The 18,495-nt window shown below is 39.4% G+C and overlaps 1 protein-coding gene across 1 annotated transcript; it reads right to left on the minus strand.

Moving 5' to 3' along the window:
* Nucleotides 1-1,089: 1,089 nt before the first annotated feature.
* Nucleotides 1,090-8,888, minus strand: LOC134821765 (uncharacterized). Its single transcript, XM_063832515.1, has 10 exons — nucleotides 8,818-8,888; nucleotides 8,396-8,484; nucleotides 8,060-8,166; nucleotides 7,719-7,832; nucleotides 3,514-3,680; nucleotides 3,262-3,368; nucleotides 2,996-3,144; nucleotides 2,320-2,446; nucleotides 1,907-2,045; nucleotides 1,090-1,786 (listed from the first exon to the last, which is right to left on the minus strand). The coding sequence occupies exons 3-10, from the start codon at nucleotides 8,159-8,161 to the stop codon at nucleotides 1,705-1,707; spliced, it is 987 nt and encodes a 328-aa protein (XP_063688585.1). The 5' UTR covers nucleotides 8,162-8,166; nucleotides 8,396-8,484; nucleotides 8,818-8,888; the 3' UTR covers nucleotides 1,090-1,704.
* Between the last annotated feature and the right edge of the window lie 9,607 nt (nucleotides 8,889-18,495).

Raw genomic sequence — 18,495 nt, forward strand, 5'->3', positions numbered from 1 at the left:
GAAAAACTTCGAAAAATTTTAACTTAAAAGTTTTCGGTCCGAGTCGTTCTCGAGACGTACCTCCTGTATCGAGAGCTCCCGCTTCCGAGCTCGTGTTGCAAAGGGGAGGCCTGGCTTCCGAGATCGCATTACCGGGGGAAACCTTGAGTCCAGAATACAGAATAGTGTATCGAGGGGTAGGTGCGGACTTAGAAAAAACCGGAAAATATTTTGGGCCACCTCCCTGGGCTAGCCCCCGGCTATAATCGCAAAATTGGCAGTATTTAATCTTCTGATTATGAAATACGAAATATGAAGGTCACGTGTTCAGGGTTTAATTAGCTCATTACTGCAATCATGTGACTCAGCTCTAGACGCCAGACGGTGATTAGTACTATACTAGACAGTGCCTGCTTACGAACAACCTTATTAAGCACCTCTGGTTGTAAGTCACGTGACCCAATGATACTCAGACTTGCATAAAAAAAAAGGTAATTCGCACAAACGCGCTCAATCAGGGCCGGGGTCTGGCGGCATATGCCAATTAGATATCATTTCTGATTATTACTCGTCTAGTGTCGTGACTCGTGTCTACTCGTGTTACATTCTGTCTGCTACGTACTGCTTGTTTAAGCAATGTCTAGTAGTAGATAGGAAGATTTGTAAAAAAACTATATCTGTTCGGACGTTGAAGCCGCCCTAAGTCGAGTCGAATAGTAGTAAATCTAAAACATCGTCCGTCTGGTTGTTCTACTCAGAAGAAAATGGGATCCCTTATGCAAGCTGCAAGAAGTGCTCGATGAAGATTAGGCGTGGAAAGGAAGGAAATTTTCCGGCAACATCCGGCAAAATCCGGCTGCCTTTTATTTCACTCTGAAACCACCGGTTCCGGTCCGGCAAAATCCGGCTTGCCGGATTTGAGATCCAAATCCGGCTGAATCCGGTCCGGCAGCCAAAACCCCAATCCGGTCGGTTCCTAGTCGGCAACAATTGTCGCGTATATTTTAGATTCCCTCCATCCGACGCGATTGTAAGTTCTAGGTAGTAGTTAGAATCGGCAACCCACCCCCAATAAATGTGGTACCGAACGGAACAAATTCCTTCTCCTTTGATATATTATATGAACGATCCCTTGGATCAATAATTTGTTAGTAAATCTAATCAACCTTTTTACTTTTAGTCAGTCTGAGATTCGATCGGATAGGAATCAGGATCATACAACTAAAAATTAGGTCGTTCACATATTACTAATTACGTAATCAATGTTTTAGCAATTTTTACCCCCTCCCTCCCCGTGATCAACCGTAATCATTCGGGAACTCCCCCCCCCCCCTCGGCTGATTACCTACGTAATATGTGAACAACCCCAGGCCCAATATATCGTCCAGTTATTACTGAATATACCACAGCAGTCTTTTTATAAATATAACTAAACGTAAATCTGGAAAATCAACATGCACACTATAAGTTAATAGAAAACGTTCCTTCTCTATTTCCGTTTTTGGTATAATCGAGTTAAAGTAAAGACATTATTAATTTTACAACCACTAGGTCAACAGGCTTTTTATACCTAATTCCAAGAACAATTCTAGAAGAAACTAATAACCCTAAAAATCTAAAGCTTAATTATTGTGATAAGATAGAAACTAGATCGTAGCGTTATACGTTTGAGTAATAATGAGGCGAATATAACGAGGACCTAGTAACTGGTGATGTAAAGGCGAGTTAAGCTGAAACGGTAAGAAGGTTGGTGTCCTGATCCAGCGAGTTGGAGATGGAGTTGCTGGGTCTTCTTTTGGTGACCACTCTGAAGGAATTTGGAGTCATAACCTTGAATCTTACACTATGTAGATAATAAATACTGATTCTGGTGGCAGGGGAAGTGAAGCATATTTTTTGATCCTATAATCACTGTTAATTTACAGACCTGTAATCCTTGTCTAGCAATATGATATCGAGTCCCCTGCAATCAGCCTGACCCACGTTACCAATCAGTAACCAGTCCCCGACATCTAGTTCACCAACGTTTCCTTTTAGGATCAGATCATCTTCATCTCCTGTGTTGCCTGGATATGTTCATATCAATAATATTAGAAAACATATCCTTTATGTGCTTCGATCTATCCTAATTCGGCCAAAAAGGCTGAATAAAAGTAAAAGTACCCGTCTACCGACTAATATTGATATTAATAATTGAAAAGGTTATACCCGCCACTGACAAAAGAAATTTTACGTTTAATGGCTACATATTATATAGATATACTATTAGCAATTAGCAATTTGAATTAGCATATCGGTATTGCGCCTCCCAGAACAGCAGACGAACAAATGACAACATACCGTAAACAGAGCTGAACATTGTCCTATCTTCGTGTTGAGAATGAACAGTAAAGTTGTGTCCTGTGTCAAGATAGCTTGCAAACTCTTCAAACATTGACATGTCAATATCGTATCTGGTCTGACCGTCCTTAATAAACGATTTAAGATAAATTTTAACAAATTATGTCCGCAGAAGGTTTATTATAAAACGCAAAAAATTCAAATTCCTATCCGAGTTCATTTGGGCTGCGTACAACCCATCTGTTGCATTTCCTATTCCAGTTTTATTCTACTGCTGTTGAATGATATGGCCGTTAATTAAATTTCAAGTCATGTGCTGTTTAGTGTTTATCACAAGGTCTACAATCTACATGGCAATAGCACTGCACCAGCCCACCTTGTGATACTGTGTCAACTACCAGTTCATATTCTGTATCCTCAGCCCAGACAGCTTCAAATCCTAAAGTACCATTTCCGCATGCGGATCAGGTTTAAAACGTGACATGTGATTTGTAGCTTCCTTTATTATAAAGTCATTGGTTGAACACAAATTTAATTTAAAAAATTCCTCCAAAAAATAAACAGCGCCAAATGTAATAATCCTGCGATTTGCAATTATTGAAATTATTCTTAAAATTATTTTGATGGGGAAAGTAAAACAATCAAAATTATAAATACTTAAAATAAGTAAACCAACCTGGTTTTTCGTGACGATGATTTTAGTAGCAATGAGGGAAGTAGACTGGAATAGCTCTTGTCCCAATTCAACATTGAGGACTGTATCAGCCGGTAGATTCCGTTTCAATTCCATGAACGAGTTTTTTAAAGCTCGGATCTCCGTTAGGGCTGAGTAGATGGACATTTAGAAATTAGAATAATTTAGGTTCGAGAATTTTTTACATCACATTATGATAGAATTTTTCATGCCAATGTTAATTATTGTCACTCAATATAAGTACTCACTTTCAAGGACTCCCAAACATATTTCCCGAGCAGGACGACCAGAAACTGAAAGGACCTCCTTTACGATTGTATCTGTTCCTTCTTCTTTTGAGAACTGTTCAGTAAGCCTGAATACCACGATGGATCAGTCATCAGATACAACAATGATAAGACTATAAAAATTAGATTTCAATTAAACAAGGTTTTGTTTTCCAATCCAATGTTTGTGCTTAATTGTCGCCAAATCTTCGATACTTGATAATTATGACTCACCTAAAGTTGTTCCCAAGTATGTTGGTTAATTTGATGACATCGCATGATTCTCCTGACGCGGCGAAATTGTTGTAGCCTCTCGTATAAGCGTTTCTGATGAAGGAGGACGTGAGGTTTTCAGTTCCGATTACAACGTTCTGTTTACGGGTCAGATTTTCCAGCAACTCCTGAGGGGTAAAGTAAGGGTTTAGTTCACGTCATGTGGAATAGTACGACGTCAGGTGGGATGCTGTGACGTCATGTGGGATAGCATGACGTCACGTGGGATACTGTGACGTCATGTGGGATAGTATGACGTCACGTGGGCTGCTGTGACGTCATCCTATGAGAAGGGTATGGGAACAAGAAAATCAGACGATAGATGAAATGCGAGACAGTATTGAAATCACTACGTTTTTTTTCACGTGAAAAAGCATGGCGTCACGTAAAAGAGTACCTATGACGTCACGTGACAGCGTGATACGGGACGTGACCTAATTATGTCTCTCTTAATTTACTATGATATATACATACAACATACATGGACACTAAAAAAGTCTCTATTTCTCTGTTAGTTCCTAGTTGTATACAATTCATATTAATTGGTTCATCATCATGAATGTCAGAGCTACTATAATTTCTCACGGTGCAGCAAACTTGCATGTTAATTAGTCGATGAAGTATAAATGGGTTAGATCGGCAGGTTCAATTAAAAATCTAGCAGCCAGATTCTCAAACTAAAAGTTAACTCATATATATATATATATATATATCATATAATTAACCGAATCTTACAATATGAACGGAAGCTAAATGATTACAGTAGGACATCTTAGACGGTTCTTAGTTGTATTATTGTGCATAATTCGTATATAATTATGTATTATTGTGCATAATTCGTATATAATTAATTTTTATAATATTCCAGAGCTTATCCAATTTCGTAGATAATTAATTTGTATAATATTTCAGAGCTTATCCAATTAATTTTTATAATATTCCAGAGCTTATCCAATTTCCCACGGTGCTGCAAGCTAGCACGCTAATTACTTGATGACATTCCATTAGGTTAAATTGATGTTCTTAGATGTCCGGTAGTCGTATTAATACAGTATCGACTTCGTTTGTCATGCCTGCCTTTTCAAGATTTATCGCTGGTCAGAGAGGCAGCCAGCAACTAGTGGATACTGACGGCTACATATACTCCAGGAAGAGACCACGTGATACTATCCTCACATCAGCTTGGCGCTGCTGCAAGAACAACCTTCCCACCAAGTGCCCTTGTCACTGCTACCTTGACCTGGCAGATAACACGCTCTCCCTTGGATCTAAACCTCACAACCATGATGCTGACCTAGCTGACCCACAGAGACGAGACGTCATGACCGCGCTCTAGAGAAAGGCTGAAGAACACCCCCTGTTGGCGCCTCAGAACTTGGTTTTAGAAGTCCTGACAGACTCTTCACAAGAAGTGAAAGATAAACTTCCAACTAAGGAGTCCCTCACTCGAGTAGTGCAACGAAGTAGAGCTGCATCCTTCGTGCCAGTCAAGCACACAGAAACGGAGAACATGGCGGAGGGCTATCACACCAGAGCTGCATCCTTCGTGCCAGTCAAGCACACAGAAACGGAGAACATGGCGGAGGGCTATCACAGCAGAGCTGCAGCCTTCGTGCCAGTCAAGCACACAGAAACGGAGAACATGGCGGAGGGCTATCACAGTAGAGCTGCATCCTTCGTGCCAGTCAAGCACACAGAAACGGAGAACATGGCGGAGGGCTATCACAGTAGAGCTGCAGCCTTCGTGCCAGTCAAGCACACAGAAACGGAGAACATGGCGGAGGGCTATCACACCAGAGCTGCAGCCTTCGTGCCAGTCAAGCACACAGAAACGGAGAACATGGCAGAGGGCTATCACAGTAGAGCTGCATCCTTCGTGCCAGTCAAGCACACAGAAAGGGAGAACATGGCAGAGGGCTATCACAGCAGAGCTGCATCCTTCGTGCCAGTCAAGCACACAGAAACGGAGAACATGGCGGAGGGCTATCACAGCAGAGCTGCATCCTTCGTGCCAGTCAAGCACACAGAAACGGAGAACATGGCAGAGGGCTATCACAGTAGAGCTGCATCCTTCGTGCCAGTCAAGCACACAGAAAGGGAGAACATGGCGGAGGGCTATCACAGCAGAGCTGCATCCTTCGTGCCAGTCAAGCACACAGAAAGGGAGAACATGGCGGAGGGCTATCACAGCAGAGCTGCATCCTTCGTGCCAGTCAAGCACACAGAAACGGAGAACATGGCGGAGGGCTATCACAGCAGAGCTGCATCCTTCGTGCCAGTCAAGCACACAGAAACGGAGAACATGGCGGAGGGCTATCACAGCAGAGCTGCATCCTTCGTGCCAGTCAAGCACACAGAAAGGGAGAACATGGCGGAGGGCTATCACAGCAGAGCTGCATCCTTCGTGCCAGTCAAGCACACAGAAACGGAGAACATGGCGGAGGGCTATCACAGCAGAGCTGCATCCTTCGTGCCAGTCAAGCACACAGAAACGGAGAACATGGCGGAGGGCTATCACAGCAGAGCTGCATCCTTCGTGCCAGTCAAGCACACAGAAAGGGAGAACATGGCGGAGGGCTATCACAGCAGAGCTGCATCCTTCGTGCCAGTCAAGCACACAGAAACGGAGAACATGGCGGAGGGCTATCACAGCAGAGCTGCATCCTTCGTGCCAGTCAAGCACACAGAAACGGAGAACATGGCGGAGGGCTATCACAGCAGAGCTGCATCCTTCGTGCCAGTCAAGCACACAGAAAGGGAGAACATGGCGGAGGGCTATCACAGCAGAGCTGCATCCTTCGTGCCAGTCAAGCACACAGAAACGGAGAACATGGCGGAGGGCTATCACAGCAGAGCTGCATCCTTCGTGCCAGTCAAGCACACAGAAAGGGAGAACATGGCGGAGGGCTATCACAGCAGAGCTGCAGCCTTCGTGCCAGTCAAGCACACAGAAAGGGAGAACATGGCGGAGGGCTATCACAGCAGAGCTGCAGCCTTCGTGCCAGTCAAGCACACAGAAAGGGAGAACATGGCGGAGGGCTATCACAGCAGAGCTGCAGCCTTCGTGCCAGTCAAGCACACAGAAACGGAGAACATGGCGGAGGGCTATCACACCAGAGCTGCATCCTTCGTGCCAGTCAAGCACACAGAAACGGAGAACATGGCGGAGGGCTATCACACCAGAGCTGCAGCCTTCGTGCCAGTCAAGCACACAGAAACGGAGAACATGGCGGAGGGCTATCACAGCAGAGCTGCATCCTTCGTGCCAGTCAAGCACACAGAAACGGAGAACATGGCGGAGGGCTATCACACCAGAGCTGCATCCTTCGTGCCAGTCAAGCACACAGAAACGGAGAACATGGCGGAGGGCTATCACACCAGAGCTGCATCCTTCGTGCCAGTCAAGCACACAGAAACGGAGAACATGGCGGAGGGCTATCACACCAGAGCTGCAGCCTTCGTGCCAGTCAAGCACACAGAAACGGAGAACATGGCGGAGGGCTATCACAGCAGAGCTGCAGCCTTCGTGCCAGTCAAGCACACAGAAACGGAGAACATGGCAGAGGGCTATTTATACATAGGTTTTGAAACAAATGAGAATCAACCAAAACTCAATGTCCAAGAGTATTCCAGAGTTACGAAGGAAGATCAGGTTATAACAGATTATCCTATAGATCGGTTAAGTGTTGGTGATACTCCCTCTAAGAAGAGAAGGAGTTCTAGAGGTAGAACACAGCTGTATGATCTGTGTTCTTTATACTCTACATACTTCACTATGCTTGGCAACCTGTTTGCTGAAGCTAAGAACTTTGCCAATGATATTGAGTAATTCGATGTTACCTGCAATCTTTTGAATTTTCATTAATTAATCTAATATTTCACAACCAATCAATACCTCGTCCAAATCCTCGAATAAAACCTTATGTTACTCCTGCAAGCTAGAATTAACCACATTTTGCGATATATTTAAACACTAAATGGTTTCTTAATTGTAGGAACGACCCCAATTTTCAACAATGCTATTGCTAAAGGATAGCATGAAGATAACTTGATGACATTCAAATAGCTTCATTTTTTAGGTTCTAGATGTCTGGCAGCTCACGTGAAAATATGATGACGTCAACTAAAAGTGTGATGACGTCACGTGACAGTTGCAGTGTTATAACCTGGTTGCTGCACTTGATAGTGATGCCCAGAGTAGTGAGCAGAGTCAGGAATTCCTTGTTGTAGTTTGATAGTGGCTCGTACACCAGCTTTACTCCAGGTAGTTCAGACCATACCTAGTGTGACAAATGTTACGTCACGTGATAGCACGACGTCACGTGATATTATGAAGTTGCGTGAGGCAGTGACTAGAAATTGAATGAATTATCGCATAAATAAAGTTAACTTGTACAGTCTAGTTTAGTTGAGATAGTTTGGTTAGGATAGTTTGAGAGGAAATGAAATTAATAATATGACGTAACGTTATTGTATGACGTTATTAACAATCAATAAGCAAGTTAACCTGTGCGATTGTTTGATAGAGGTGGTTTGAGAGGAGGCACACCGTGTTCCCTTGTGTGTTATTCCTCTTGAGGTGAGAAAGGATTGCTGTGGTATTCATCATTATATCTGAAATATGTTTTGTTTAAAAGGAAATTGGCGAAAATTCATGATTTTGGGGCATGATTCGATTAGTAATGTAATTTCTTACAGAATTAATTTGTTAGCGCCTGTTACTATAGAAACATAATACAACTGTGAAGTGTTGCTATAGTACGTTTGTTGCTATAATAACATCAAGTCGCCGAACTGCTATAGCAATGTCACGTGTTTCTGTTGTTATATTACTCAAACTCACAGTTATCGATTTAGCTACTGCTATCCGGGATCCCAAAGTAGTTCTATGTATAACAGATCAATCACTCCGTAGCTATCATACAACTTCTCCTGAAAATGTTTATCATCAAAATTCACTATTCAGTTGAGTAAATAATTCAATTAAAAAATGAACTTTGTTGATATGATGATAAATATAATAGCTACAATTCTGATGATGAACTTGTGTAACGTGTTGTAAATAGAAGCCCTTGTTTGTTCCTAAAGAGATAGAGCGTTTAAGATTTGTGGAATCGTCACCTTTTAAGACAGTATTATAAAATAAATTCTGCAATATAAGATGGATATACTATTCCTCTGTAATTGCTGTATAGAACTGAAATCACGAAACATGATTGCATGTGCAGAGATAACAATTAGTAAATCGTAAAACATCTAACTCACCAAAGAAGCGTTTAGCTCAATTTTTCTCCAACTTGTCTTATTAAACTATAGTTTAAACTATAGTTTAAGCTATGGAAAGAATTACGTTATGGATGTTAATAAAGAAATTGAAATTCGATTAACTCTTGGCACTCCCATTCCATCTTCATAAATAACAATACGATTCGCGTTGTAATACAAAAATAGGATTACAATAATACAATCATCCTCCAGAATAAATTACAGATAAAATGCTATATTTATAAATTTGAAATTTAACCGTTCACGTCAGGCGTCAGAAGATGAAGAATAACTTTAATTCAGCGCTAATTTTATCTAACGAACCAAACGTGACAAAATTTGGAACGAAAAGAGAGCAAACGTGAAGTTGAACAGCTGCTTACCCAGGAAACACGAGAAATATGAACCGGTACAACTTTTAAAGTTAATATAAAGGTCGGGAAACTGGATAATGTTACGTCACGAATTCCAATACGGCTGCATCTAGACTCGCAATAATTTGGGAAACTTCTGGAACCTAGGCTTCAGAAGTTCTACAATTTCTAAACTGATAACAGGAAATTAACCAACCTTTAGGTTGAAATTATACAAGATAGACGATGGGGCGGAAATAAAAGGTTTGATAATCAGATATGACAGAAGTGTGACGTAAAGCTAATTCTGCAAAAGAAAATTATCCCTGGATGAATAGAGGTGGGGGGGACTCAGGCAGATTCAATTGTGCCCCTAAATTTAAACCCTGAACTTGAAGTGTCATGTGGCCCGTAACGTGTGCATGTCATGTACAATGAACCTCTCAATTCAAGATCGAAACCTAACGGCCTAACTATCCCTAGATTTAACCATATTTGCCCAGGCTCATAAGTCATAACACATTATCTGAAAAGTCAGTCAATTAATAAATAAAATGCTCCAGAGTCGGCCGGTCTTGCAGCTGAATCCGTTAGACTAGGCAGCACTCAGCAGATGCCGGTAGAGTTAGACTAGGCAGCACTCAGCAGATGCCGGTAGAGTTAGACTAGGCAACAGCACTCAGCAGATGCCGGTAGAGTTAGACTAGGCAACAGATGCCGGTAGAGTTAGACTAGGCAGCAGATGCCGGTAGAGTTAGACTAGGCAGCAGATGCCGGTAGAGTTAGACTAGGCAGCACTCAGCAGATGTCGGTAGAGTTAGACTAGGCAGCAGCACTCAGCAGATGTCGGTAGAGTTAGACTAGGCAACAGAAGCCGGTAGAGTTAGACTAGGCAGCAGCGCTCAGCAGATGCCGGTAGAGTTAGACTAGGCAGCATCACTCAGCAGATGTCGGTAGAGTTAGACTAGGCAGCAGCACTCAGCAGATGTCGGTAGAGTTAGACTAGGCAGCAGCACTCAGCAGATGTCGGTAGAGTTAGACTAGGCAGCAGTTTGTATATGCGCCTGATACTGTTGAATAGCTATTAAATAATAAAGGGACGGTGGGTGGAAGTGTTATTGAAATTGACGCCTAGAATAACTGGAAATTCTAAAGTAACACTGCCTTCTTGATACAGAAAGCTGTATTGATCCAATATGCTTTTATCATCTCATTTCAAAGATAGCCAGGTGATGGAAATATAAAACCTGCACAGTTGGTTTCTGCAGATATGAGCTCGACAAACGTGGTGCCTAAATTTAACTATCGACTGGTATTACAAAGCATAATATCGAATTTAATTTACTTCTACGACAGAAGGAGCGCACTTCATTATTCAGTTTACGCACAAACAAGACCAGAAGTAACGTCAATAAATCAAACAATCTAGAAGTAGAACAGACCTACATCACTTGTACCTTTCACCCGCATAACAAGCCCGGTAATACAATACCGTAAAACATGACTGCAGCTGATAAGGATGCTGATAAGGAGTAATTGAGTCAGTGCTGTTTTAAATTGAAGTGCAATTGGACGTGATCTCATCACAGGCTAGGTCACGTTTTGTTTTTAGTATTTCTGTGCATATTGTCATGGTCACGGGAAATGAAAACAGAAAAACAGCTCAATTTTTAAGTAATTATTATTGTTTAAGTTTTACAGTTGATTGTTGATTACGTAATCAAAATTTCCTTTTTTATCCTCTAGAATAATAACAATTTGACAATATTTTAATTTAAATTCCACTCAATTTCACCCTGATAGTGATAAAATTTAGAAATTGATCGGATATCCGACTATTATAGTAAATAGTTTAGAAGGTGCTTGGCCGGATATCAATCAGAAATTTCATTAATTTCCAGGAAAAGTTATCGTATCGGGTGGAGGGGGGGGGGGGGGGGGGGGGGTGGGGGTTGTTGGGTCTTGATTACGGTTGATTACGGAGGGGGGGGGGGGGGTAAAAATTCCCAAAATATTGATTACGTAATATGTGAACGAACATAATAAGTATATAAGGACGATACACGGATACAGTTGATTCAAGTATAGGGCAGTTGATGTAAACATCGTCACAAAATGATACGACATCATAAATAGGTTACATTTTGCGGGGAAAATCTATATAAGGACGATACACGGATACAGTTTATTCAAGTATAAGGCAGTTGTTGTAAACATCGTCACAAAATGATACGACATCGTAAATAGGTTACATTTTGCGGGAAAACTCTATATAAGGACGATACACGGATACAGTTGATTCAAGTAAAGGGCAGTTGATGTAAACATCGTCACAAAATGATACGGCATCGTAAATAAGTTAAATTTTGCGGGAAAACTCTATATTAGGACGATACACGGATACAGTTGATTCAAGTATAGGGCAGTTGATGTAAACATTGTCACAAAATGATAAGACATCATAAATAGGTTAAATTTGGAAACAATGATTATAGAATTAAATAGTCTGTGATTAACATATTACATACATTATAAAATGGGCCGGGGTTTTTATATTTCCTGTATCTCTGTATTAATCATTTCGGACTGTAATTAGGACTGTTCACGTGAAAGAAATTCTATCTAAATTTTACAATGACGTACTCGTATGTGACGAAATTTATATTTATTGACCCTATTTTGAAGAACCATACCTCGGTTAGAATTCAGGAATTATTGGTTGGTTATTGTTTAGCAAAATAGAACTCAAGTTTAACAATGCTGAGTTTAATTTTACTAAGTTACTGAAATGTGACGAAATTTACTTTTCCTGCCCCAACAGTATAATTTCAATGTGATGAAAAATTGGCATGGGTTTCTATATTTCCTGTATAAATCCATTCTAACTATAATAAAGACTATTGATATGAAAGAAAATCTATCTAAATTTTAAAATTACGTATGTGACGAAATTTACATTTCTTACCCCTATTTTAAAGAACCATACCTCAGTTAAAATTCAATTTTCTTCCAGGAATTATTGGTTGTTTTTTTAGCAAATCAGAACCCAAGTTTAACAATGCTGAGTTTGATATCACTAATTTACTGAAATGTGACGAAATTTACTTTTCCTGCCCCAACAGTATAATTTCAATCTGATGAAAAATGGGCATGGGTTTCTATATTTCCTGTATAAATCCATTCTAGCTATAATAAGGGCAGTTGATATGAAAGAAAATCTATCTAACTAAAGCTATGGCTGATGTGACGAAATTTACATTTCTGGCCCCTATTTTGAAGAATTATACCTCAATTAGTATATAATGTTACTTTATCACCATCACTATGTCGATAAAATAGTTATTTTGCTAACACGGAGCAAATAAAGTTATAATATTTTTTTTTGTGACGAAATTTACAAATTTTTACCCTGTTCAGGTGTTGAAATTTTGCCAATGTTAACATATCACTGCCATATAATAATTTTTGTGACCGGCGTATGGTTTTTTTTATTGAAAATCTTTTCAAAATAGTACATACATCAATGTAATTGCATGAAAATAACACGGTCAAAAAGTGATTTCTATGTACTATAATGACGGGAAACCAGAACGTAGTTCGTGCAAAAATTACACCTACAAAATATGGTCCCTGACAAAACATTTCATACAATCAACACATATAAATGTAAGATATATAGTAATAGAGATGATTGTGCAATAATAAAATACAGCGTGCATAAAATATCATAATGTTAATAATTTGTTAACTTTTTAATGAAATAGATTATATCATAAAATACTTTTAAAAACCCAACCCACAACCCAACCCACCCCTAACCCCTTAAATAGTTTGGATCGGTTATTTTAGATTAGAGAATTGGCATTGGGAGAAATGAGATGCATCTAATCATTATCAGACAGGTAGAATTCAGCGTGACTATCGTTTGGATCTGTGGGTAGCATTTCCGACCATAGGTGATCCTTAAGTTTGGCCTTGAAGATATCAGGACAGCTATGGTCTCTTATTTCGAGAGGAAGTTTATTCCAGAGCAGATGTGTCCGATAAAAGAATGATTTCTTAAGGAGACTGCTATTACACTGTGTTTGAGCAAGAGTCGTTACATAACTTAGGCTGTCATGGTGACATGATCTTAAGCGTGTGCTTCCTTTGTATAGTTGTAAGTAATTAGGAAGCTCTTGTGTGCATACACCATTGACTATTTTGTGAAACAAGGTCAGGTCATTCAATTCAAACCTCTTGCTGAGAGGAAGGATTTTCAATTGATGACATTTGTAAGTATAGTTTTCAAAGGACTGATAGCTTGTGAATTCCTCATCAAAAATCCACTTAATACACCTTTTTTGAAAAGCATCCATCTTATCTAGTTGTGTTTAATTAAATGGACGCCAGATTTGGGAACAGTGTTCAAATTGTCTTCTAACAAGTGCAAGGTATAAATTTCTTCTTCGTCTCTCATCTTGGACAAATGAGCAAGTGCGTTTCAGCAGCCCAAATTTTTGGTTAGCTTTGGACAATATTTTAGTTATGTGTTCTTCAAAACGAAAGCCCTGATTTATAACGACTCCAAGATCTGTTTCCGTACTGGTGTAATCTAAGGGAGTATTACCGAGCAAATATTGAAATCTGATAAATGGAATAGGTAATATCCTACTGCTGAATTTCTTTCCAGGAATAGAGAGGACTTTACACTTTGATGGATGGAATCGCATCTTATTTTCTATGCTCCAAGAATTAAGTTCATTTATGTTATTCTGAAGTGTGCAATAATCGTTGTATGATTTAATAGGACTCCATATTTTCGTGTCATCAGCATAAAGTACCAAATTTGTGCCTGAACTTAATCTCATGGGAAGATCGTTTATGAATAAGACAAATAGAATGGGACCTAGGACGGAGCCTTGAGGAACTCCAGACAAAACAGGTTTGATCTCTGAATGTCTACCATCAACTAAAACACATTGTTCCCGTTCACTAAGATAGTTGGTTAGGAATTTGAGTAGCCTTCCTTCAATATTAAAGACGAGTTACAATGACTCCGCAAAATAACAGCAATAGTGGGTTGGCATGCCCAAAAATCGGTTCTTTCAACTGCAATGGTATGGGAAACCCGATTAAACGTAATCTTGTCTTAAACTGGCTAAAAAATAAACCTGAGAAAATTATTTGTCTTCAAGAAACACATTCAACTCCTCAAGTTGAGAGAGAGTGGAAAAATTCTTGGGACGGGGAGATAATCTTTAACCATGGTACTTCAAACTCAACCGGTATCGCCCTACTTGTTAAACCTGATGCTTCGAATCTCACTATTATTAACCATCGCAGCATCAGCCAAGGTCGCGCGACCCTTGTAGAAATAGAGTACGACTCTCTCAAATTGTGTTTGGTGAATGTATACTGCCCAAATAATGACGATGTGTCATTTCTTGAAAACATATTTTTAGAAACTCTCAGTCGTTCACGAGATGATCAAATAATTTTTGTGGGAGACTGGAATACAGTTCTGAACAACATGTTGGATAAGCAGGGGGGGTCCGCCACCCATGCAAATAGTCGCTGCCAGAAATTCATTAATGATTGCATTAGCGACTATGGGTTTAGTGATATTTTCCGTCTTAACAGAGGTGCTGAGGCACGGGTTTTTACTCATTTTAACAAAAAGTACAAAACTCAGTCTAGATTAGATTTTTTCTTGATCCAAGATAGCCTAGTCAACCTACCTGTATGTGATACAGAAATAAGTCATGGCTATAAATCTGATCACAGCTACATCTCGCTATCCCTCCAGGGCTCTACTATTGCACACGGAAAAGGATATTGGAAAATAAACAACTCTCATCTCCTAGATCAAAATTTCATTAACGAAATAAAGAAAATCATTGACAATACTAAAGAAGATAGCTTTGATTCTTACGGGGGTCTTTGGGACGTTATAAAAATGAAGATAAAACAGTTCGCAATGACTTTTGGTAAAAAGAAGAAAAAAGAAATCACAGTGAAAAAAGAAAAGTTAAAAAAAGATATTGAAGATTGTAAAAAAGATTTGAACCTAACAAACTGTACGATACTACAAAAGAAATTATTTGAAGCAGAATTAGATTTAAATCATATTATAGATCAGGAGGTGAGAGGTGCAATTACTAGATCACGTGTGCAGTGGACAGAGGAGGGGGAGCGCTCGACTAAATACTTTTTTGGACTGGAAAAATCAAACGGCAAGAAAAAAAGTATTAGTAAACTGATAGACATCGAAGGCAATGACCTCACGGACCAGGAAAACATCTCTAGTCACGTGGTTAACTTTTATCAGAACCTGTATAACTCAACTAACCCATCTCCCACTGAGATAGATAATTATGTAACCAGCAGCGATTTAAAGCAAATCCCACAAGAAATTACGGAAACCTTGGAGGGGCCTATCACGTTGCACGAAATGGATGCTATTGTCAATAAATTAACCAACAATAAATCTCCAGGTTGGGACGGGCTTTCTGCTGAATTTTACAAAACTTTTTGGATTGATATCAGGCAGATCCTGTATAACTCCTATTTAGAATCTATTAACAGGGGATGCTTGTCGCCCTCGCAGAGAATAGGTATTCTTACCCTTATTCCCAAGCCAAAAAGCCCAGTGGAACTTAATTACATAAAGAATTGGAGACCTATTACTCTGCTTAATATTGACTATAAAATCTTCACACATATAGCTAAAAATAGGATTATGAAGGCTATCCCTAGCATAATCAGCAATACCCAGTCAGGCTTTCAAGCGGGCAGGAGTACAGCAGATAATCTTATTCTCATGTCAATGGTTCTGGAATCATTTAACAACGACACAGAACAAGAGGGCCTCCTATTACAGATTGATTTTGAAAAGTGTTTTGATTCGGTAGAACATAACTTTGTCTTCAGTACTCTTGAAAAATTGGGTTTCAGCGAATACATTATTAAACTGATTAAAGTGGCTTTTCAAGCATGCTTTAGCTACGCCAATATTAATGGGTTTTTAAGCTCGCCTATTTATATTCTAAGAGGTCTTCACCAGGGTAGTCCACTGTCTCCTATTCTCTTTCTTATTGTGGCTCAAACTTTCTCGAATAAAATTCAGATTAATCCTAATATCAGGGGTCTTAACATATCAGGTGTGGAAATCTTACAGAGTCTCTTTGCAGACGACACTGATCTGTTTCTAAAAGCTTCAATTGAAAGTGTAGAGGCGGTTATGACAGAACTCAGAACTTTTGCTCAGTGCTCGGGGTGTAAAGCTAACATCGACAAAACTAGATGTATTCCTTTAGGTCGAGCTCGTCTTAATACAACTCTACTAGAATCCCTTCAAAGTTTATACGGCTATGATTTTATAACAAACAACTTCACCGCTTTGGGTATAGTTTATATGAACGATGGCTCACTGATGGATATTGTCAACAGTAATTATAATGATAAATTGATTAAGGTTCAGTCTTGGATAAACCGATGGAGCAAGAGGGATTTGACGCTTATGGGTAAATGCACAGTCATTAAAACCCTTCTCTTTTCCCAAATAACATATCTTGTTTCTCCTCTCCCTCGACCGGATGCTTCCTTTATCAGAATCTTTGACACGGCTATTTTCCATTTTCTTTGGGGTTGCAAACGCGATAAAGTAAAACGTGAGATTATTACCCGAAATAAGGAACATGGAGGCCTGGGACTTTTTTATTTATCTGATTTTATTATAGGTCTTAAAACCAGCCTCATATCCAAGCTACTAAATAATTCCTTTCACCACACTTGGAAAGATATTATGATTATGCAGCTGAAATTTCCTGACCATATCACTATCTCCGTAGAAAACGGTCTTGCTAAAACCAATTGCTATTTTACTCAAGACGTCCTTAATTGTTACACTGAGTGGAAGATAAGTTCGGTAAATGCAGCCTTGGGTTCTATTGATCACTGCGTGTGGTACAACCAAGCAATAACCGACATCGGGGCCAAACTTTGGAACAATCATCTGATTGATAAGGGAATATTTTACATCTCAGATTTCCTTTCGATAGACCAAAGTACAATCCTTAACTACGATATGTTCATTAACAAGTGGGAGTTGTCTCCAAATACTATTTCCAAAACTGAGTACTGTAACATTATCATGGGGATACGGAGATATAACTGCCCCACTATTAACTCAAGGAATATTGAGTTTGTTGACTCAAATATAAAACTTAAATTTTTACATTCTGTAACTGGACAGGTGAAGGGAAGTAAAATTCGGAATAAAATGTACGACTCTATCTGCCCAAACGAGCTGTCCCCATTACGTCAATGGGTTATTGACCTAAATAATCAACCAATAGATTGGGCGGTCGTTCTTAGCAACCTATTTTTCTTAGTATCTAAAAATTTTAAGTTGATTCAATTTCAGTACAAGCTTTTAATGAGGATCACGACATGTAGATACATGAGACACAAAATGAAAATTGTTACAGATACTCCCATGTGTAGCCTGTGTAACACATACTTAGAAACAATTCCTCATATCTATCTCCATTGTATCCACACAAATAGCTTCATCACAATACTTGAAGACTTTATAAAAAGGAATATCGATAGAAATTACAACGACCCCAATAAAATTAATTTTATAGTTTGTAATCACACTTCACAAATTATAAATTATTTTAATATTGTTGCCAAATGGTACATTAGCAAAAGATTTCAGGCAGGGGACATGCCGATCTGGCAGGGATATATCAAACTTCTTAAACTTTCACTTACAGGAGACAAAATAGGCCACAAAAGTTCTATTGTGTCGATCTTGGCCGATTAGGGCAAATTGTCCACCCCATTTATATTGCTGTCTTTGTTATTTTATTATCAATGGTTATTGTTACTATCTTACAGTACTACTAACTGTTTTTTGTAGTACATGCCCTGATTCCTTCCATTCCTAAACTACCTTACAAGCTCTTCCTCTTTTAAACCCTTTTCAATCACTTCATTTCACTCATTCACTTCATATCTTATTACCACAGTATCTGCCAAAACCAACATGGCCCATGTGGAAGGGGGCCTTGACGTTGTTTACCACTTGGCCCTGCATCCCAAGCTGAAGGTCGGCCTCCACTCTCTAAAAACATACCTTCAGTGAAGGCAGATGGTCAGCTAATAGCGATGATAGGGCTTGGTGTGAACAAATCTTGACCTACTTTCACACCCTTGGGACGACTCTCGCAAATGCGAGAGTAATGACCCAGGGGAGGGCCCCATTGGTTTTAGTAGGTTGCCTTTTTAAAATAAAAAAAAAAGAAAAAAAAAAAAAAAAAAAAAAAAAAAAAAAAAA

The sequence above is a fragment of the Bolinopsis microptera genome, chromosome 10 (genome assembly GCF_026151205.1).
Source record: "Bolinopsis microptera isolate Bmic1 chromosome 10, MBARI_Bmic_1.0, whole genome shotgun sequence".
Taxonomy (NCBI): Eukaryota; Metazoa; Ctenophora; class Tentaculata; order Lobata; family Bolinopsidae; genus Bolinopsis; species Bolinopsis microptera.

Bases quoted from the DNA above. Each gene is read 5' to 3' on its own strand.
- LOC134821765 (XM_063832515.1), bottom strand. From the start codon at position 8,161: ATGATGAATACCACAGCAATCCTTTCTCACCTCAAGAGGAATAACACA. The intron at 3,369-3,513 runs GTGAGTCATAAT...CGTGGTATTCAG, and splicing joins ATACTTGGGAACAACTTTAG to GCTTACTGAACAGTTCTCAA. The intron at 3,145-3,261 runs GTGAGTACTTAT...CCATCTACTCAG, and splicing joins ATGTTTGGGAGTCCTTGAAA to CCCTAACGGAGATCCGAGCT.